Source organism: Macaca nemestrina, chromosome 18, assembly GCF_043159975.1.
Source record: "Macaca nemestrina isolate mMacNem1 chromosome 18, mMacNem.hap1, whole genome shotgun sequence".
Lineage (NCBI taxonomy): Eukaryota > Metazoa > Chordata > Mammalia > Primates > Cercopithecidae > Macaca > Macaca nemestrina.
Window position 1 is genome coordinate 52,606,566 of NC_092142.1, and position 23,781 is coordinate 52,630,346.

The following is a 23,781-nucleotide window of genomic DNA, read 5'->3' on the forward strand; positions in this document are numbered from 1 at the left end:
TCCATGGCTGATGTGATCTGGAACAAAGAAAATGCTAGTGTTTCTGTGCTTTGTTTGGTTTAGTGCTGGAGTCTCTACCTTCCACAAAGGCATCCCTCTGCATTTCTGAATCTGGATTGAGCATCTGGGACCCTGACTCCATGAGAAGTTTATTGGAGGAGGAAAAAATAAAGCTGTCGTCATAATCTCCTTAGTGGAGAAATCTGGTGTGTGGAGAGGAGAAACCTAAGTAGTGAATCACAATATTGCTTTCCCAGGGCTAGTTTGCCCTCAGCAATAGAAGGCTGAGAGGAATGACTGAAAAAGTACCTCCACTTCTCCCCTCAATCTACCTACCAGAACTGAAATTCCACCAGGAAACAACTTACTCAAGTCAGAATCTGGGAATCTAAAAAGCTTTACACTACAAAACCAAACAATGTGGGTCTCCTTATTTCTAACTCCCATCCCCATAACAGCATTTCCCAAAGTGTGTTGTAAGGAATACTGGCCAGAAAGATGGTCTCTGGAAGCAGGTGCACTCTTTCTTAAGTTTGGAAATCAGTGTGATATTAGTCATGCTTCTTTAACTGAAAGTCATAGAAATTAATTCTATCTAGCAAAAACAACAAAAAAGGGACTTTAAGGTTACAGGCATATTTCATGGAATATAGACTAGAAATGTGGTTGGGCCTTCAGAAGGCAGTGGCCTAGAAACCAGCAAAATGTCCTCTCCATCTGGTCTCCATTTTTTTCTGTATGTTTGTTCATTACTCTCTTTCTTCAGACCTATTGTCTAACCTTCACTGTTTAATATGGTAGATGATGGCTGCCTACAGCCCCCAATTTTACGTGTTCCAGATATGTCTTGCTTTCTCTTGATCTCAGAGGGAAGAATCTGACTGGCTCAACTGGTGTCAAGTGGGTATTCTCAAATCATTAGTTATAATAGGGTGGGGAGTGAAAGAAAATGGGATCTGCTAACACAAATCCAGCCACTGGGAACCCAGCTCCATGGATTGGAGGTGAGGGAGTTCCAAATAAAAAAAGAGGTAAGATAATTATGACTTGAACAGACATACCAAATGTTTCTACTATATCCTATCCCTCTGTTACTCAATGTGAGTGCATACTTTACATTGCCTATTAGAATTCATGTAATATAGGCTGGCCGCAGTGGCTCACGCCTGTAATCCCAGCACTTTGGGAGACCGAGGTGGGTGGATCACAAGGTAAGGAGATCGAGACCATCCTGGCTAACATGGTGAAACCCTGTCTCTACTAAAAATACAAAAAGTTAGCCAGGCGTGGTGGCAGGTGCCTGTAGTCTCAGCCACTTGGGAGGCTGAGGCAGAATGGCGTGAACCCGGGAAGCGGAGCTTGCAATGAGTGGTGATTGCGCCACTGCACTCCAGCCTGGGCAACAGAGCAAGACTCCGTCTCAAAAAAAAAAAAAAAAAAAAAGATTCATGTTGTATATGGGAACCCCTAAAGTCAAGAATCATATTTAACCTTGCTCAATTCAAGGCCTTCTGCATTTATTGATTCATGGAACTAATATGAAAATATGGTCGTTAAGACTCCACGAAACATTGTTTGGGAAATGCTGCCCTAAGGAGTTGCATTTAAATTCCCAGTTCCCAGAAACAGAATATTAATTTTGTATTCTACTTTGCACTTCAGAAACCTAACATGAGGAAATAATTTGAAAGCACAGTAACTGATAGTCCAATAACAGCTGTTTATTTCCTTAACAGTAGAATTTTTAACAAAAGTCTTTTGATGCATGACAGCAGTATTGTGATGATTAATTTTTCAAAAGTGTCCTGAGTAGCACAGGGGAGTTTCTTTGTGTTGATGGAACAGTTCTGTATTTTGGTTTTGGTGGTAGTTATATGAATCTATACATGTGATAAAACTGCAAAGAATAACTACACACATATGTGCACGCGCACACACACACACACACACACACACACACACACACACAAGTGCATGTAAAAACTGATGAAATTTGAGGAAGGTATGTAGCCTAATTAATAATATTGTACCAATGTCAATTTCCCGATTTTGAAATTATACTATAGTTATGCGAGATGTTACAATTAGGAGAAATTGGGTGAAGGTTACAGGGGATCTCTTTGTACTATTTTTACCACTTCCTGTGAGTATATGATTACTTCAAAATAAAAGTTAAAAAAAGCCACTTAATGGCTGTGAAAGAAAACGATTTCAGTTTAAAGCATGACACATAAATAAATATTATAAAATTTCTATGTTATAAAAGGGTCTTAAAGCCAAATGAGCTTACCGACTGCATATGCTCTGGCCCCTTAAAATTTGATGTTATATATCCCAAAGCCTTTGCCCTTTCTCGATAAAGTCGAATTGCTTGATCCATGGGAACTCTTAATCGGAACCAGTATTCCACTGTGCCAAAATCTGGGATGTCTCCTTTTGTTCCTACAAATCAACACATAACCCAAGGTTAAAATAGTTTCATGCATTAAAATATGTACCAGTAAAAATACATCAATGGCATTATGCATTAAAACTATACATTTTATGCTGAGTAAAATAATATGACTTGCACAAATGATGTGAGATTGGCAAACAGCAGATGAAGAAAATAGTTACTTCTGAAGTATGAGTTTCATTGTATACTAAATATTATTAAAGAACTACATCAAACTATGTTTGAGATATTCCAATTTGTACTATTTCATTCCTTCTGAAATATATTTAAAAAACCTAAAGACTGAATCAAATACTCCACAGATTCTTTTTGATGCTATAGTATAATACTTTTTAAAAATAAGTTGCACTCAATGTTGTCTAACATTTACAATATGAAACCTCAAAATTATAAATATGACGTTCCACATTCTAATTCAAGTTTCAAGACATCTTTGCCACCTTCCCATTTGTATACTATATCACAAGCATAAGGGAAAATGTCAGAGCTATGCCAAACACATGTCGCATGCAGTATACCCTTGCACGACGTTTGCCCTCACACCCTCAATACTCCTCTCAACTCAGCCAGTTCTTCATCTGTCTTCTGCGGGGAAGACTTTCTGTATGGCTCCCAGGAGAATAGAGCCCTGTGCTTCCTTCATGGATGTTGTATGTCCTTGTTAGGGCATTGACTGCTTCGGCCCATCTGTTCACCAGTCTATTTCTCTAATACGCTGTAAGTTTCTTGAGAGCAAGTGCCATAATTTCCACCAATATATTCCTACCAGAGGAACTAGTATATAAAGGCTACTTAATATTTGTCAAATAGAGAATATTCTATACATAAACTTTTCTGAACACACCAGATTATTACAAATATTACCCCTACTCTTTCCTACTTTATCAATTTTTTTCCCTGTTAATGGATCATTCTCATCAGCATACAAATGTGACTTACTATCTGCCTGCCATAGTTTGAATGTTTGTATCCTCCAAGACTCATGCTGAAATTTAACTATCATTGTTAAGAGTATTATGAGTAGGACCTTTAAGAGGTGATGAGGCCACGAGGGATCCACCCTCATGGGTAGGATTGGTGCCATTATAAAAGACTGAGATTGGCCCCTTCTTGCTTGCTCCCACCCTCTAAACCTTCTGCCATGTTATTATGCAGCAAGAAGACCCTTACCAGATGTGAACACCTTGATATTGGACTTAGGTATTCTGCTACAGCAGCACAAGACACAGTATGACAGAAGTAATCATTTAAAAATAAGTCCTAAAAGAATAATATTAATGTAATATATATTTGCTTGTATATGCATAAAAGATCTTTGAAGCTGGGTGTAGTGGCTCATGCCTACAATCCCAGCACTTTGGGAGACTGAAGTGGGCCCACTGCTTGAGTCCAGGAGTTCAAGACCAGCCTGGACAACAGAGTGAGACCCCGTCTTTATGGAAAAACACCCCAAACAAACAAACAAAAATCTTTGAAAGAATCTGTAGCCTTTGGTGAGGGGACCCAGGGTGGCTAAGGAGAAGGCGAAGGAGGTAGACATTGACGTCTTTTTGATTTTTGAGTCATGTGAATATATTACCTATGCAATTGATCACTCAATTAATAAAATAAAATCTGTCCCAAGACCCTAAGTCACCCTCCTTCCTTCTTCAAATACTTTCTTCACTTAGTCCCTGGGGTACCACAGACTCTTGGTTTTCCTCCTACATCACTGGCCACTCCTCAGTTTCCTTTGCTGGCTCTTCCTCCTCTTCCTGAGGCCTTACTTTTGGAGTTTCCAAAGGCTTGGTCCTTGGCCACCTTCTTTCCTTTATCTACATTCACTCTCTATGTGATTTTACCTATGCTCATGGCTTAAAATATATTCTATATGCTAACAACTCCCACTTTTATATCTCTATCCCTTACCTTCAGATTGGTGTGTCCAACCAACAGCCTGACATTACCACTTGGATGTCTAATAGGCAGGTCAATCTTAACCTGTCCAAACAGAATTCTTGGTTTTCTTTATCAGATGTGCTCCTTTCCAAGTTTTCCCTATCTCAGTAAATGGTATCACCATTCTTCCAGCTCCTCATGCCAGAAATTCTTGCTTCATCCATTTCCCTCATTATCACACATTCAACTGATAAGCAAGTCTTGAAGGAGAAGTTAATAAAATATGTACTGAATATAACTACTTTTTATCGCCACTTTCATTACCATCTTAATCCAAGCCACCATCGTCTTTCCTTGATCAATGCAATAGCCTGAGAACGGTCCTATTTTCCCTCTTGCCTGCTTCAGACTATTCTTTCCACAGCACTCAGGGTGATTTTTCTAAAAGCTCAGAAAATCCAAACTCCTCACTCTGACGTACAAGGCTCTGCAACATGATCTGGCCCCACCTATCACTTGAATCCCCCCTTTGCCGCAGCCACTGGGCTTCCTGCTGTTCCTCCCACTGTCAGGCTTGCACCTCCTCAGGTTTTTGCACTTGCTATGGCCTCTGCCTGAAACATTCTTCCCCTGGATCCTGGCATGGATCTTCATTCTTTGCCAACACTACCGTCTCAGAGAAGCCCTTACCTGAATTTGCAACCTGCCATTTCTCCCTTTAGCCTCTTGCTCTGATTAACTTTTCTGTATTGCCTGTAATCCTCTCTAGAAGGTAAGCTACAAGGGGTAGTTTTGTCTCTCTTATTTACCACTGACCACCTTATTCCCGGTGCCTACTAATAGTGATAACATAAGGTCTTAAAAAAAGTAATAATTTTATAAATAGCTTATATTATTATTTATATTAGTTATAACTATTAAACTATAATTTAAATTATTATAAACTATTAAACTATAGTTCAATACATAAATTTATTTATAAATTACATAATTTAGCCAAACAGAGTATCAATACGATAAACATCCGAAGTTACAAGTTTTAAAAAATTAATAGCCATTGTGCTGACATCATCAATGACATTTTTTTTTGAGATGTAGTTTCGTTCCTGTTATTCAGGCTGGAATGCAGTGGTGCCATCTCAGCTCACTGCAACCTCTGCTTCCCGGGTTCAAGCGATTGTCCTGCCTCACCCTCCCAAGTAGCTAGGATTATAGGCATGTACCACCACGCCTGGCTAATTTTTGTATTTTTACTAGAGATGGGGTTTTGCTGTGTCTGTCAGGCTGGTCTGGAACTCCTGGCCTCAAATGATTCACCTGCCTTGGCCTCCCAAAGTGTTGGGATTACAGGAGTGAGCCACTGTGCTCGGCATCAGTGACATTTAAGATAGTCCAATTAACTGTGGGTAAAGAACGCTGTCTGTGCTCTAAAGGCACCTTTAATATGTAAGAAAAGATAGTAGAGTACTATATCAATATATAAACCAAATTAGTAATTCAAACACCCAAAGCTTATACATTGTACTTACCAACCAAACTTGCTGTACAAAATATTCGGCCGCTTTTTTCAAGCATTTCGTGGAATTTTAATTGACATGCTGCAATTGTTTCATATTCTGTGCTATAAGCTTGGTGGACCTCAAGGGTGATAGTATTCTTCTGAATATATTGCAAAAATAAGTCATTAACATGAACAAGATATTGAGAAGTGAAGTTATATTCAGGATGAAGGCCTCGCACTACGGGAGTTGTCTGTAGTTCAAAATCATAGAAAGCATAGGTACAGAAAGTGACAGGCTCTTTATCTCCAGATGCCTGTAAAACTTCAGAAGAAAAGGTTACTTTGTTGATATGGATTTCAAATAGATTTTCGCCTCGTTCTAAGTGGATGGTTTCATCAAATTCATCAACAGAGTCATCTGGCATGATTTCTGGTTTAAATTTGTACTGCTTGGTGCCATAGGCAATATCCTTTAATTGGGCTGCAAGAGAAGACACACAGTTTAGAGATTTCAAAATATTGACATAAGAAAATGAAAACTGGCTTTTGAAGTGGTAGGAATGAGTACTTCCGGTGAATAGTCTCTATTTTAAATTCTATGACTACACTGTTTTTCTGTAAATAATACTTTATCGTACACAAATTTATCATTTCTGTTTTGACATCACCTATTAGGCAACAACAAAATTGCAACCTCAGTTGTAATACAGTCTAAGCCACGAAGAAGGGGAGAAAAAGATCAAAAGAAAAAAAGCCCTCTGATTGAACAGCTGAGGTCACTACCTGGCTTTCACCTGCTTCCCTGCCTCTGCTCCACCCATTGTCTTCTTTCCTAGAAAGTCAGTCTCTCTTTCTGCTGCCTCCTTTCCTTTAACTTATTAAGATTTATACTCTTCTTCTTTGTGGGGTGATGGATAAGTTTATTACCCTGATCGTGACGATCGTTTCAATGTTATATACATAGGCCAACCAAATATCACCAACGTGAATATCTGCCTTACTTTTCTGTGAAACTGCTCCAGAAAAAGTCACCAATAATCAATTAATTGCTAGACGCAATGAACGCTGGTCCTTGTATCACTTGATTTCTTTGCTACATTTGACATTGATGAGGATCTCCCATTAGTGCACTCTGTCTTTCTTACCTGGGCTTCCATGTCATCATCATCTCTGCTTCTCCTCCTATCCTTCTTCTCATTCTTTTGGGATTTCTCTTTCTCTGCTGGTTTTCTGGGCTTCTGTTTTTAATTATTTTCTTAGTCTACATATTCTCATGAGTGATCTCATCAACTTTTATGACTTTTGTCATTATTAATATGTTAAAGGCTTCCATATTACTATTTTAAATTCATATTTATCTTCTCAACTCCATTCCTATATTTCTAATGTTTTGTTTAACCCTCTATGTATCTAGGTATCCCACACAACATATTCAAAACAGAATGTATCATACTGTCTTGTTTTTTTGTTTGTTTTGAAACGGAGTCTCACTCTGTCACCCAGGAGTGCAGTGGTGGAATCTCGGCTCACTGCAACCTCTGCCTCCCAGGTTCAAACGATTCTCCTGCCTTAGCCTCACGAGTAGCTGGGATTATAGGCACCTGCCATCACACTTGGCTAATTTTTAAAATATTTTTAATAGAAATGGGGTTTCGCCATGTTGGCCATGCCGGTCTTGAACTCCTAGCCTCAAGTGATCCATTCACCTCGGCCTCTCAAAGTGCTGGGATTACAGGCTTGAGCCACCGTGCCCAGCCCATATTGTCTTCTAGCTATTTCTGTACTTTAAAGCTTAAGTGATGATTCATTCATTCATTCATCCAGTTGCCCAAGCTAGATCTCACAGAGTCAGCCTCAATTCCCCTTTTTCTTTTTTTTGAGACTATCATAAAACAGCAACTCTTTTTATTTTATTTGCCTCACATCTATAGGGTCACTACCATTCAATACTGTTTCCTAACTCTTCAACAAATTTGTTCTTGTTCTATTTCCACTGTACCTAATTTTACATTTCCAGTTTACTATCCAGATTATTATGGAACTCAAAATGCTTCCTTCCTTCAAATCTTCCTCTTTCTCCTCAATACCTGTAGCATAATCTCCAAAATGCAATTCTGAGTGTATCACTCCCTACTTTAAAATCCCTCTGTGGTTCTCCAGGTTAATAAGGGTCTACCTCATCAATCAGGGTATAAACAGGGCCTTCACAATTTTGTTCCTTCTGGCTTTATCTCCAGGTTCTCCTCCTTTTTTGACTCTCCTGAATTCCAATTGGATGGATCTACAGTGCAGTTTCTCAAATGTACTGCAACACTTCATATTTAGGGCATCTTTCCCTGCTTTGCTTACTGCCTGTAATGCCATATATTACTTTTACTTAGTAGTGAATTCTGTCATCTTTAAAGACTCCATACCTACTGTGTGAAGTCTTCCCTGAATCTTAAGGCAGAAATAGGCATTCTCTTCTCAATGTTTCCTTGATACCTTTAGATTTTCTTAGTTTTACACTCTTCATAGTAAAACATAACCATTTATTTACTTGTCAACATCTTAGGAGTTCCATGAGGGTGGTGCCTTGATTTTTCCTATTTGTATTCTCCCTGCCCAGCACTTTGCTTAGGATGCATTAGGGGCTTGATCATGTTTATGGAGTGAATCAATGAATTGAGGGGATAAAATATGATGGTTAAAATTTAGTAAGACTTGAAAGGAATAAAAATCCCAAACATTGTGACCTCCCTTTTAACCAAGAAAATTCCATTAAGCAAATTTTTATTGAGTACTACTTGGAATAAAAGGTACACATTGCTCCTCGACTTTTGGAAAACGCTGCTTCATCAGATAAAGATATTTATTGAGCTCTTCTACCCAGATCAGAGTTTCTCAAAGTGTGGTTTGGAAACCCCTGATGGTCTCTGAAACCATTTTGGGGATCTGTGAAGTCACAACTATTTTTATTATAATGCTACAATGTAATCTGCCCTTTTCATTTTTATCCTCTCACAAGTGTATAATGGAGTTTCTTGGAGGTTACATGATGTGTGATATCACAACAGATTAAATGCAGAAGCAGATATAAAAATCCAGCTGTTTTCTATTAAGCCAGTCTCTAAAAAGATTTGCAAAATGTTAAAAATTTAAAAAATTTTAAACAATGTCCCTCTTCTTGAAGTATTTTTTTGTTTTGGAAAATATAACTTAAAAAAATAAGTACTGTAATTTATGTTAACATGCAATAAGTTTATTATTATTTTAACAAATTAAAAATATTTAAATTTTTTTCACTTTTAATTTGTTATGATAAATATCAATTAAGTATAACTCATGAATAAAGGCCTTCTCGAACCTCAAAGTTTTAAGAGTGTAAAATTACTGCTGGCATAGACCACTGAAATAAGTATGGTATGTAGTGGACATGGACATGAAAGAGAGACAAAATACTTATCAGTGTCGAACTTACATTGTGGTTACGGAGAATATGCAAAACTCCAACAACTGAAGAACACTTATATGCTCCCCAAACATACAGCTTTTGAGTGCATGAGAAGAAAACTGGGTTGGTAAGTGCCGAGCTAGTTTTTTTCAACATGTAGTCTTGTACCTGCATCTGAACAGCTTGCAGTTATTTCTAAATACAATATAAAAAAGAATGGGCCCCAGGACCTCTAGGGGTAGTGCCCAGGAAACTACATTTTAAATGAGTTCCTCAAGTGATTTTTCTACTTGCTAAAGTCCAAAAATCACTGTAAGGACATTTCAAGTAGAGGGATAGCTAGGAATAACTAGAACCAGCTTCCTAGCACAGGTGAGTATTGTGTTAGGTTTCAAAGCAGGGAAGTGTGTATCTTGGAATCATGGTAGAAAGGAGCTTTAGGCAGAGCAAACAGCAAAAATAAAGGCATGGCAGTGGGCCTGAGCACGACATATCTGCAAAGAGCAGGCAGAGGATCTGTTTGGCTGAGTTGCACAGGTTGCTTCGAAGAGAAATTAGAAAGTGCTGGTAAATTTGAAACTATAGTAATTTATGAAGTACTTTGAAATCTTGCTTGCAACACTGAATTTAAAAAGCAGTAGGGAATTACTAAAAATTCTTGAGTAGAAAAGAATCAAGGCCAGGTGTGGTAGCTCACGCCTGTAATCCCAAAACTTTGAGAGTCCGAGGCGGGAAGACCATTTGAGTCCAGGAGTTTGAAATGAGCCTGGGCAACATAGGCTCTACAAAAAAATTAAAAATTAGGAGTACTGCTTGAACCCAGGAGGTCAAAGCTGGAGTGAGCTAGCTATGAATTAGGGCTAAACACAGCAAAAATACACGGTAAGTGCAGATTTGGATGACTTTATCAACTGTTATAAAATCCATTCCTCTAGTTACTGTGGACCAAAAAATCATGTATGTTGTACCTTCTAGTTTCTGGATACGTGCAGCCCTGATATCAAGAAGATGACCATATTGTTCCACTTTGAGTTCATAGTCTTGCTGCAAATTTTCCATCTTATGGGTTACTGCCTCAACCTCTATCTACAAAATAAGAGATAATAAGTTTTAACACTTGTGATTAGTTCTATTTTCATTATTCAAAGCAACTATGATTCAAGCATTTTCTAGATCCTGGAAATAGTAGGAGCTATGAACCATGGTTTCCTGACCTCAAATAGCTTACACTTTAGAAAATTATGCTTGGCAATATTCACAAATCAGAAGAAAGAAAAAACTCCAGATTCCTTTTTATGGAGATATGTTTTCATTTTGTTAAAAGCTAAGACAATATGGTTATGGCATGACTTCAGGATAACTGTAACTCACTTGCAGAATGTGCTAATGCTAACAAAGGTGATTTCATTGCCACTACTCATTCCTTAAAATCAGGGACTTTAAAAACATTATTTGTGGTGGGGTATGGTGGCTCAGGCCTGTAATCCCAGCACTTTGGGAGGCCGAGGTGGGTGGATCACTTGAGGTCTGAGTTAGAGACCAGTCTGGCTAACATGGTGAAACCCCGTCTCTATAAAAATATAAAAATTAGCTGGCGTGGTGGCGGCGCCTGTAATCTCAGCTACTTGGGAGGCTGAGGCAGGAGAATTGCTTGAACCAGGAGGTGGAGGTTGCAGTGAGCCAAGATCATGCCACTGCATTCCAGCCTGGGCGACAACAGCAAAACTCTGTCTCAAAAAAAAAAAAAAAAAACAAAAAAACAGAAAACACCCCACATTATTTGTTTTAAAACTATTTATTCTAACTAAGTACCTAGTTATGAGGCTACATTGCAGAGATGTGATATGTTAATAGATTACAATAGATGATAATAGATAATATAACAGGTGATAACATAAGGCATTTAGAAAAGTAAATAATCAGCAGAATATTATAGAAAATGTACCCTCCCCATTTAGTGTATTACATTACCTGATAATCTTTATTAATTTTGTGTTGCAAAATTAGCATGTTTCTTGTCTTTTCCAGCTCTTGTACTGTTTCTGCATGAGTTGCTTGCAGCTCTCTCATAGAGCGTTCTAGATCTTTATTAATTTCACTATCCACTTTCACTAAAAAGGAAAGGTCTCCATTTTTTTGTTCTTTTTGAGCCTAAAATAAAAACATGCTTTATGACTGAAACAAAAATTTCTAAGATGTGATTTTATGAATTAATATAGATGTATCAATAAACAATTCATTGATTCATCAATTTTCAATTCATTAATTGAAAACAGATAGAGGAAGTCCTGATATACATATCAGGACTGCTTCATTCCTGATGGAAAAAATGAAATTTATCTGTTAATCAAATTTGAATATTTGGATAGACAATTGGAACAGTTATAGAGAAATCAAAAAATAATTTGTTACTTTATAACATATAAAAGAAACATGCACATTTATTTTTATTTCTTCATTTGATTAAAATCTACACTGTGATCTAAAAGGAGTGTATTTTTTGTGTCTCCTTGTAAATAACAGAATATTCTAGAACTAAAAACTATCTTCTTGAGATATTTATAATTCAATATTTTACTTAAAGGGTGTGCATCAAGGTCTCTTAGGGCAGAAAATTGTTGATTAGTTAAATAGTGAAGCAGGTAAAAGTAAAATGTTTGTTATAATTAAAGAAAATGCTTTAAATGAGAGTTTTTGAGGTCTGGTTTAATGTAACTTTGATGTCATTATGAAATATGTATATGCTATAACTAAAGGTCACCTGACCACTTTCCTGAATCTTAGTAGTGTTGATATGTTACATATATATTTTTAAAGAACATACTAAGTTTCAGAAGATGCAAGAATAATTCATTCTCCAAATGTAAGGGTTACAGATAAGGGTCATCATTATGCTGAAACAGTTGTAAGCAGACATGAAAATCACAATGAATTTCAGAACCTTACCTTTATAAGTAGGAGAGCTTCACTCAATTCATCAGCATTAATATCATTCTCCTGCAATAGATTAAGTAAAAGCTCACAATGAGTTATGAATGGAAAATACAAGAGACATTCCAAGTATTCAAATTATCCTCATGAAACATAAACTGACTGATGCCATGAACTAACAAACTAAGTCTACAAGACGTTCCAGCGCTTCAAAATGTCCCTATGGAACATAAACTACCTGATAGCTTCAGTTAATAAACTGAGTAATTAATATATCTGTATTCTTTTGCTTTGTAGTATAGTGCTTTCTCTATGCATAAAATATTGAGATAAAAATTCTGAGTTTTATTTCTTAAATAAGGAAATAATTCACCTGGTTGTACAATTTCATGCGTTTTTTAAGTTCATCAAGTTGTTGCTTTTGTTCCAGATACTGTAACTGTAGTTCTCTATTCTCTTGAACAAGTTTTTCATTTTGATCTTAAAAATAGTCAACACAATTGGAAAGGTAAGCAAAAATCAGGTTTAAGAACACATTTCAAATTACTTTAAATCCTGTTACATACCAGTCTTGATCTAGTATTGTTCTGGTCAGAAAGGAAACTGAGCTAGCCCCTCGACAAAGACAGCAGGGGAATGAGGAATAAATGAATACTATCATGTGTCTACCATATGAATCACTTGCTTATCAAAAACCCAAGACATAAGTTCACAGTATTAATATAAGGAAATTGTGGCCTATGGGACTTCAAAGGAATGTTCTATTTAAAATACCTGAGAAAATGTGTTTCTAAATCTATGATTTTTTACTTACTTATTAAGGGTCCTGAAAAGCATGTGAAAAAAAAATTGTCTTTTAGTTTTTTAGTTGATATCTTCGAATTTTATTTTCCCAACTTAGCATATAGTATTTTTATTAAAACAAGGTAACTTCCAGAACATAGTAGGGGGATGAGGGATGAAATATTACCTGTTGGGTATAATGTACATTATTTGAGTGATGGTTACACTAAAAGTTCAGATTTCACAGCTATCTAATATACCCATGTGCACTTGTACCCTCTAAATGCATAATAAAAAAATTAAAAAGGAAATTCTGAATCCATATTTAGTCAACCATACTTCCAACAGGTCTATTACAATAGGAGGAATGGATTCTTAAGCCACGCATGGTGGTATCAACAATAATTCATACGGGTTGGGCATGGTGGCTCATGCCTATAATCTCAGCACTTTGGGAGGCTGAGGCAGGAGGATCTCTTAAGTCCAAGAGTTGAGATCACCCTGGGCAACACAGGGAGATCCCATCTCTAAAATAAATAAATAAATAAATAAAAATTAGCTGGGCATGCTTGTAGTCCCATCTACTTGGGAGGCTGAGGTGGGAGGATCAGTTGAGCCTGGGGAGTTGAAGCTGCAGTGAGCCATGATTGTGCCACTGCTCTCCAGCCTGGGCAACAGAGCAAGACCCTGTCCCCCCAAAATAAATAAATTCATATGTGCTCTTTATTCACTGAGTTCATGCTACTAATCAGTAGGAATGAACTTGAAGCTAGTGCTAAGAAATGGAATAATGGTTATGCTTGTCTAGGTCCTCAGTTGCTAGGACCCACAAACAGGAGGGTAGGGTAGAATTTAGAAGACAGCAAATTTTTCATAAAGAGACTAATTTTTCACTCCCTGCATTAAACATGTTTAGCTTTTTTTAAAAAAAGCATAATAGCTAGTGAACAAATCCACAGTATTTGATAATCTCACGTTCTTAAGTGTACTCTTTGCTAGAGCTCACTGTGGCACTCAGGCATCCTCCTTTGTTGACTCCCTGTGGACTAACTCTAAGCCGTGTCATCTAAAGTATCTCTACCAATTTCATCCTGCTCTCAACCATTTATGTTTATCGTAAGTCTTCAATTTATGATGTACATTTTTGTTTCCTTTTCTTAAAAAAATGAACACATTTGCCAAGAATTCTTTGAATAAATGCATTTGCATACTGACTGCATTTTAAACAAAAATATGTTTCTTTTATAAGGCATTGTGTTCTCAAGCTATAAATACTACATATAAATAAAAATGTTAAATTACACGGTTAGGAAATTTGGATGTTTTTAATGTCACATAATTCTTGGCAGTTTAAAAGTAAAATAATAATAATAATAATAATAATAATAATAATAAAAACCTGTGATCCTAGGCAATACAAAGACATTTTAATATCAAGTCTGGCACAGTGGCTCACGTCTGTAATCCCAGCACTTTGGAAGGCTGAAGCAGGCAGATCACCAGGTCAGGAGTTCGAGACAAGCCTGACCAACATGGTGAACCCCATCTCTACTAAAAATATAAAAATTAGCTGGGTATGGTGGCACGTGCCTGTAATCCTAGCTACTCAGGAGGCTGAGGCAGGAGAATTGCTTGAACCTGGGAAGCAGAGGTTGCAGTGAGCTGAGATTGCGCCACTGCACTCCAGCCTGGGCGATAGAGTTAGACTCCATCTCAAAGAAAAAAAACATCAAATATACTGTATAAACACTTTTGTCTTATTGATGGAAGGTTAAAAGGTCATCTTAGAGTATAAATTGCTTATATCTAGTTAATTAAAGAATATCCAGGCCAGGTGTGGTGGCTCACACCTATAATCCCAGCACTTTGGGAGGTGGAGGCAGGTGGATCATGAGGTCAGGAGTTCAAGACCAGCCTGGTCAACATGGTGAAATCCCATCTCTACTAAAAATACAAGAATTAGCTGGGCATGGTGGCACACGCCTGTAGTCCCAGCTACTCAGAAGGCTGAGACAGGAGAAGAATTGCTTGAACCCGGGAGGCGGAGGTTGCGGTGAGCCAAGATCGCACCACTGCACTCCAGTCTGGGCAACAGAGCGAGACTCCGTCTCAAAAAAAAAAAAAAAAAAAGAAAACAATATCCAAATATGAACAATACTTGAAAATTTTGAAGGTATAGGTTAAATACTTGTCTTTAAACTAAAAATTCAGATGAATAATAAATATGGATTTTTATGAGATAAACTTTTTTGTCAGAGAACAGAGTAAGAAGGTGGGACTCTTTATGTTAAGTTAAAACAACATCTAGACAACATGGTTAGGTAACAAAAAGAAGGCAAATATAGTCCGAAGTATGTAAAAACAAAGGTACTGAGGATGATATAATTTCATTCTCTGGCCAGTAAAACATTTTAGGGTTTCTAAGGGTGAGCTAAAGTGTGAAGGACATGACTGTTCCATCTTTATCCAGACATACCATATTTTGATTATTTTTCTATGTTCCAGTTTTCCTTTCCTTTCAAGTTTTCAGAGCAGGGTTCCTATATGTTATTAGGTAGAAATAAACTTATTTATTTAAATGTTTCCAGCCTTTCCTAACATTTGTTTCAACAACGATATCTCCATTCACTGATATTTTTTAAACAAGGGCGTTATTAGTGGAAAAATAACTTAGTGGGAGAAGACATTACTGAGTACTGGTAATTTACCTTCTACTGAATTTTATTTAGAATTATCCACTACATTTTTCCTTTCTCAAACTGTTTATTTGGGACATAACTCCTGGGTCTTTAAAAAGTACTGAAATGCTATAGTTCAAAGAGGAAATATACTTGCTGAATTATAATAGGCAAAATGAAAGCACTCTGTACAAGATGAAAAATAACCTCTTTACCTTACGATTTGACAAAAAGCAGGTTAGGCTAAACAGCATTTTATTCAAATGAGATAACATTTCACTCTTTCAAAATTATGTTCTTCCAGCACACCATTAATAAGCAGAGTGCAGAGAACAATTCAACTAAACAATTTTCAGGGCGCCTTTGTGCTAATATCTTCAGCTGTGATCAATATAACCATATGCATTATGCTGAATTATGCATTTCAGCTAAAGATAGAAAGGAACTTTCAAAAGCAAGCCCTTAAACACATGCAGTTAATTTAAGCATTAACCAAATGCAAACTGCATTTACATATCCTTCCCCCACAGATTCACACAATCTGAAACTAATTTGTACCTTGAATAAAGAGGTGAGTATTCTCTAAAAATAATTTACCAGTTAGATGAATGACTACAAGAAGCTAAGGAAACATCTTCTGGCAAAGAACACTTGATACATGAGAAGGTAAAAGTATGAAGACACTTCAAAGTAAAATTAAACAATTTCAAAATCTGTAATACAAAATGGAACTTTCTAAATATTAAAAGATTTTCTTAAATAGACGGTTACAGTTTTTTTGTGTATTATTTCCCTGGAAGAAATGGTTAAGGGCTGTAATATTTTTCTTATAACCCATTGTAAGATTTCCACAAAGAAATGAAAACTTAAATTCTTAGACTTGTAAATTTGAGGTATTCAAACAAAAATAACTGGAAAATAATAGTTGCATTAAAAGTAAAGATTCCGTTCTAGCAATTTTTCTTTAGGAAATAATTGGATAAATGTGTAAAAATTTGTGTGGAATTGTTTATAATACTTAAAAAAACTGAAGCTATTTAAATATTCAATAGAAGATTGTTAAATAATCCATGTTACAATCACACACTGGAAAACTGTAACAGCCATTATAAATGGTTCTGATGTAGATTTATATTAAGGAATGATTTTACAATATAGCAAAAAAAGCATATTATAAAACTATATCATTTAGAAATAACTCTGAAAGGACATAAATCAAGTATTAGCAGTGATTATTTTGCTAATATTTTGTGGGTTGTGGGATTGATTTTTATAATTTACATACTGGACTTTTTTCATAATGTACATGAGTTATGTTTATTATTAAAAAAATTCCCAAACAATAAAAGAGCCAGTAAAAAAGATGAGGAATAAATTAGATAAATTAAAATAACTTAAGAACTGTAATACAAAGTAAGAACCCTCAGAATTAATTCAATGACAATAAACAGGTCTAACAAAAAAATTAAGATTCTACCCCCCTTAAGAAAAGCTTCTTTGCAAAGATCAGTTCAGATATCCAAAAAATAGCAGCTTTAGAATTCTTGATATCTAAGTAAATACAGAAAGCATAGAAATAAAAAAAGTTTACTTCATTTCCTTTCCTTTTAAGAATGAGCAATTTATCTGCTCTTGGAAAAGAGAGAGGGAATATAGAGCACTTCCACTTTTTTTACCTAAACAATAATTTATTGAGCAATTACTAAGGCAAAGCACTCTGTTAGGTATTCGATACTGCACATTAAAGTCAGGAACTGTATGTATTTTTGACATGAAAACTTAAAAAAAATCCACCAGGTCAGAAAACCTGTCATCACCATTTTATTCCACTCACAGTCTTCTAGAGAAAAAGTCATAAAAAAAATCTATCATCAAACGTAGTCACTTGGTGAATAAACATTGCACTAGTGTGTTTCATTGAAATTAAGACTCCATTGATTATGTGTTCCAATTTCAGACTTGTTAAAGTGTAAAAATAATGTCACACTGAAATTTAAAAATGCTACCACTTATAAAATGCAACTCAATATTAGAGATGTTAAAATATGAAAAGATAATGTTCCTTACAGTCAGTGAAATATGGCATTGTGGTCTAAATAAAAACATAAGAATACTAACTAGAAACATAACTGTTCTTTAGTGAGTCTGTATTAAACTTTTAAACATTCTCATGCAACTGAATTGCAAGTGTTCAAAAGGAGCATATGACTTGGTTTATCTAGGGCATGAGCAAACAGATAATGACACTTAAAGCAAATAATTCATTTCCCCTGTTGTGCATTTGTGTGTATATCTATGTGTGTGTAACACAGTAAAATTCAGACTTCTTTAATTATAATTCTTTTACTTCTATGAGATCTGTGACTTATACTGAAACTTATTAGTGATTATTATTTTAGCAGGGGGCACAAAGCTTCCTGGTATTTAAGTTCACTGTCACAGAGCAGAATTAGACATTTCATCAGAGATTTTCCCTATTCGAACTCTCAGAACGGCAAGCTACTATTTCTGCCAATCTCTGTCATCTTACACTAGTGTTTTTATGCCATTACACTTGCCACCACCTCACATATTACATATTTATTTAATTGTTGTAGTTTCTTCCTATTAAATTTATATTTCATGAGGGAAAGACCTTTGTTTCTATTCATTGCTGTATCCCCAGAAATTAGAACAGTGTCTAGCACTAACTGGTGCTCAATAAATACTTGTTGACTGTTGAGTAAAGAAAGGCTTAGAATTTAGGAAAATTGAACAATTAAAAACAACCTAAATAAGAACAGCTATGAGAAAAAGCAATTCTTTTGGCATATACACCAGGCAGAGTATGAGAAATTTTGAGCAACCACTGAATTCATGAGAGTGGATGACTGTGTTTGCCCCTTACACATCGCAGGGTGAGTGGCAAACAGTAGGCACCAGAGTAAGTACTGACTGATTCAATGAAGAAACATTAGATGTCTGAAATGAGAAAGGCAGTGGTTATTTTAAATGTACCTCTTTCAGTTTTTAATCTGTCAAGGATTTCAGTTTTGTCTGTTAAGTCAGACTTCAAGGCAGTCTCGAGCTGAGCAATCTGTACTTTCAGCTGCTGCTCCTTTAACTTCCATTGCTCTTCATGGGCAGCACTGAAGGCACTGCAAAACACACGTGACATGCAAGGAAAGCTTGGAAATCAGCTTCAACCGAAAATAATAAAGAGAAAAGCTTTTAGTGGCACAGAGACCACTGTCATCATGTCTTAGGAATTAAGTAAACATATGCTGGTCTGCTGCTGTTGAAACCAAGGCGCCTTTCTCAGGCTGCGGTTAGGGAACATGAAAGAGTTTGTGGGATGAGCAAAGGAACTGGCCTTAATTTAGAGCTCTAAAGTCAGAAAAGCTGGCAGTGTGCAGCTTTTGTGGGACTAGTAAAGGAATTTAGATACTGTACATACTCCAGAGGAATCCACAATTCCAAACCTCAGCAATTGACATCGTACAAAACCATTCTCTCCCACATACAAACCTCTTAATACAGAGAAAACGGACTTTCCACCTGATCTTTAATTCTGTGAAACTTTTAAAGAGTCTGTGATAATAACATGTTCACAAAATAATGGCCACAGAATGATAGCATATTGAAACGAAGTAGTGATAATACAGTTTTTGATAAAAAACAAAAAACAATAGGCTAAAAACAGTTTTAGTTGTAACACATGATTGGAATGAAAACCAGTGCTCTGTGCCTGATAAGAATGATGAAAATAGAATTACTATTCCCCAATAAGAGTACAGCAGTTTAAAACATAGTTAAAATTTGCTAATGATCAAGACCCAGTATATTAGAAGAAAGAACCGGTTGAAAAATAACTAAGCGATGCACAGAAAGGATACCACAAACATTTGTTTATACCAGTGATTCCTAAACACTGACCGAAATACTGGTAGTAGGCCAGCTGCAGTAAGGACACTTAGAGAGATTTTAAAATGAAGATTCCAGGGCCCAGGTATTCATATTTTTATAAAGCTCCCCAGATGATAGCCAGGTTTTGGAAAAACTGATCTTGATCTGAATTTCAGCAGAAAACCATTATCTGTGAAGCTTGATATGACTGAATAATCATCAGCAGCTTTGACCATTCTAGTTATTTTAAGCCTAGTAAATACAACAAAAACTTATAAAATCTGGTTTTATACTGATGATGAAGTAAATGGAAAAGAAACATATTACTGGAAATTGCCCTTAATGTTGCTCCCAACTAGTCTTCAGTTTTTATTCCAAAAAAGATACTTTTCTGGGAGGCACAGCTTTTCAAAAGAGCAAAATTGTGTATTCATTTCACATTTTGAATATTTTACTGCCTTTGAGATAACATGACCTTGAAAATAAATGGAATTCTGGAAGCTTCCCTAAATATGACATCTGTTTCTTCTATTAGTGTTCTCATTTCACTTATGGAACCTTAAAAAAATATAGAATCTATATACCAATTATTTAAGTTGATTTTATCAAAGGTACAATGACCTAGACTTAAATGAAATCCAAATAAAATATGCATTTTAAATACTAAATAATTTTTCTTTTTATGTTTGTTTTTAAAATAAAGAACAAATATAATTTCCATGTATGGCCAAATTGTATATATCAAACACATCCATATATATGCATGAACGTGAGTACATCTATGTGTGTGTATATATATATGTGCGTGTGTGTGTGTGTGTGTGTATGTGTATGTATATGCATGTGTCTTATTTTATTAAAAACATGTACCACCCGGAAAAAAAATTAGCATGATGAAATAGGCACAACTATACATTATATCAGATGCCAAAAATTAGAAACAGTAGTGTTCCAATAGCATTAGTACCAGCGAAAAGATCACCAACAGCTAATCTGGCAGAAACATCAGAAGCTGTATGTGTTTAAATTAAGAACAATTTAGCAGCCTGGGTTTTCCAAACCCACAAAATACTAGTGTAAATCAGCATAAGTCAATCTGAATTTAGTCCACTGCTATCTTCCCTCTAAATTTAGGATTACATTCCACTGGAGTTTCATGAGGAATTCCTTTTGAATTTACTGTATTCCTCTATGCTTAGAGCCATCTGTGTAACTATAAATGGTGAACCACATCTGGCTCCATTTTCTTCGTAAGGGCTGTGTACATGATTAAATCTAAGTATGAGAACAGTCTTTGAGAACTTTTTATTCATGAAAATGTTTTTGTATATTGCCTATAGTGAAAACTGAAGTAGGATCATAGTTAGTCTTTGTACACATTTCACTGTTATGTGATGTTGCAGGACTGATCAAATGTCAGCCTGCAGTGGAATGCCCGTTGCTGCTTGTGGTCAACGGCATGTCCACCGGCAGACATGGGTCAGCATACTGTAAATACATACCCTTGATCAAAAACATGATAAAGATCTAAATAAAGCCAAAGAGTTCATCTGCTTCCTAAGATCTTTCCTCTTACAGAAGAAATTCCATTTGTTCAATGTTCAAGGGCATCCTAATGTGAGAGGTAGGAAAGAACAAACTCTAAATCATCCATAAAGAAATCCATAGTGGCCAGGTACGGTGGCTCATGCCTGTAACCCCAATGCTTTGGGAGGCTGAGGCAGGAGGATGGCTTGAGCCCAGGAGTTCAAGACCAGCCTAGGAAACATAGAGAGATCCCACCTCTATAAAAAATAAAATTAAAGGCTGAGTGTGGTGGCTCATGCCTGTAATCCCAGCAGTTTGGAAGGCCGAGGTGGATGGATCACTTGAGGTCAGGAGTTCGAGACCAGCCTGGCTAACATGGTGAAACCCCATCTCTACTAAAAATACAAAAATTAGGCAGGTGTGGTGGCATACACCTGTAATTCCAGCTACTCAGGAGGCTGAGGCAGGAGAATCGCTTGAACCCGGGAGGCAGGGGTTGCAGTGAGCCAAGACCATGCCACTACACTCCAGCCTGGGTGACAGGGCGAGATTCTGTCTCAAAAAAAGAATTAAAAAATAATAATAAAATTAAAAATTAGACAGGTGTGGTGGCACATGCCTGTAGTCCTAGCTACTTGGGAGGCTGAGGTGGGAGGATTGCTTGAGTCCAGGAGGTCGAGACTGCAGTGAGCTATGATTGCGCCACTGCCCTCCAGCCTGGACAACAGAGCAAGATCCTGTCTCTCTCTCTCTCTTTTTTTTTTTTTTAAGTCACACGTACTTTATTTAGGGCCCAATGAAAATTAAATTCATATTCACATCAGGATATTTCACTTACTGAAAGAAGATGATGCCCCAAATATACTTGGAGTTTGATTTCTGGGAAGCATAAGCTGCTCACATTTGATCACATGAGATTTTATGGTTTCTAGAAGGTTACAGGGCACAGATGCTCACTTTATGGAAACAGAACACAGAGCATCTATGGGTGTTAGCAGTGCTCTTTTACATTTTGAGAAGTAGATGACTATCACATCATAAAAACTTGATCCACCCAATTCTTAAAAAGGTTAATATCATCTTAAAAACTAGATGAATACCTTTTTAAAATAGACATATTAGGGTCTCTCAAGAAGTTAATACCTCAAAATCACATTCAACAGATTTTTTTAGACCCAGTCTCAAATTAACTGAATCAGAGCTGGATGGCATCAGGGCAGAGGGAAGGGTGCAGATGGATAGGCAAAGAAGCTCTGAAGAGGTGGTGAAACCTACATTTTAAAAAATTTTCCAGGTTATTCGCATACATTATAGTTTAGGAACCATTGCATTTATCAGTTACATGGCCCCAACACTAACTAACTTCAAAAGTGAAGCACAGCATTACCAAATTATAGCATAATTATATAATACTGTATTACATACCACAGTATAGAGCTTCTCTCTGACCCGAGAGAAAGATGTGATTGCCAAAAATGTATTCTGAACTTTTAAATTGAACATTTCTTAAAATTATACTTATTTCTTGGCAGTGTATCAAAAGTGTTTTGGCATATTAAAAAAGGCTCATACTAAAAAGTAACATGAGGGTTTTATCTTCCCAGATGATTCTCTAATATGTCATATGTCAAGTAATAAACACATTCAAAATTTCATTTGAAAAAGGAAGATGAGAATGCAATCTGCAAATCATATTTTTCTCCTGAAAACTAGTCAATTTTGAATAACAAACAAATGCTGTCCTTTTAAAAACATGTTATCGTTATGACTAAGCAAACAGGGAGTATGTGTAGTTTTTGATGAACATTAGTTGTTGGCAATAATGAATAACAGTGTCATGAAACAAAAGAGCTGTAAAAAATCTCAGAGACAATGTCGACTTTTGTCGAATTTCCCCAACTATATTTCTAAAATGTATCATATATTTCAAAAACACTGTATTAGAGAATTCTGTAGTTCTGTCGACTATTATGTGTGTTTGCTGGGTTTTTTTTGTGCTTATGCGACATTAATTCTTCTTTTGACATTAAATGTTTTGACACTCATTACACACATTTACTTGCATATATCTCACATAAACTTCACGTGTGAGCAGCATAATGAAGTCTGCTTTTAGTGTGACAGGAAAAAAATGTTAGCGCAAGCATAAAACATTGAAAAAAAAATGCTTCAAATTTATACTCTTAGATCATCTTCTAATATGGAAAGATAAAGTTTTATGGTGGGAAAGTAAATATGAGAAAAACATGACTTTCTCAAAGTTTCATCTATACATTATTCCCAGCTAAGTTTGATTTTTTTTTATTCCAAGTAAGTATGTTCAGTAAATTTTCAAACTGGGGAGAAGTACAAAATTTGGAAGTAATGGCCATATGGCACTATTTTCTTCTATTTGGACTATGTAAAATTATTTGAAATTACAAGATACTGAAGATACATGTAAATCAGTAAGAATTTCTGGATTTATAACAGTTCTGTTATTCCATGAATGTTTCCCTTCCACATATACAATTTGCCAATGCAATTAAAATCAGAGAGATAGTGAAGCATAACAAAAAAAGAATTCAAGTTTTAGAGTAAAAAAAATCTGGGTTTTCGTTCTAAACTACAGTCTCAGCAATGCTGTGTGACTCTGCACAAGTCTTAATTTTTCTGGAATCCCAATTTCCTCATTTATAAAAGAGAGATGATATCTTCTCTAATGGGGGCT

General features: G+C 36.0%; 1 protein-coding gene across 4 annotated transcripts in view; it reads right to left on the reverse strand.

The window, feature by feature from the left end:
• Positions 1–23,781, reverse strand: part of LOC105494093 (RPGRIP1 like) — a 114,992-nt gene that overhangs the window by 42,502 nt on the left and 48,709 nt on the right. For all 4 annotated transcript variants that reach the window (XM_071084536.1, XM_011762198.3, XM_071084537.1 and 1 more), the window contains 7 exons: positions 18,657–18,796; positions 12,572–12,678; positions 12,214–12,264; positions 11,239–11,418; positions 10,236–10,353; positions 5,863–6,315; positions 2,291–2,442 (listed from right to left, as the gene is read on the reverse strand). In XM_071084536.1, the coding sequence (XP_070940637.1) occupies positions 2,291–2,442; positions 5,863–6,315; positions 10,236–10,353; positions 11,239–11,418; positions 12,214–12,264; positions 12,572–12,678; positions 18,657–18,796 (1,201 nt within the window). The remainder of the gene's footprint in view (positions 1–2,290; positions 2,443–5,862; positions 6,316–10,235; positions 10,354–11,238; positions 11,419–12,213; positions 12,265–12,571; positions 12,679–18,656; positions 18,797–23,781) is intronic.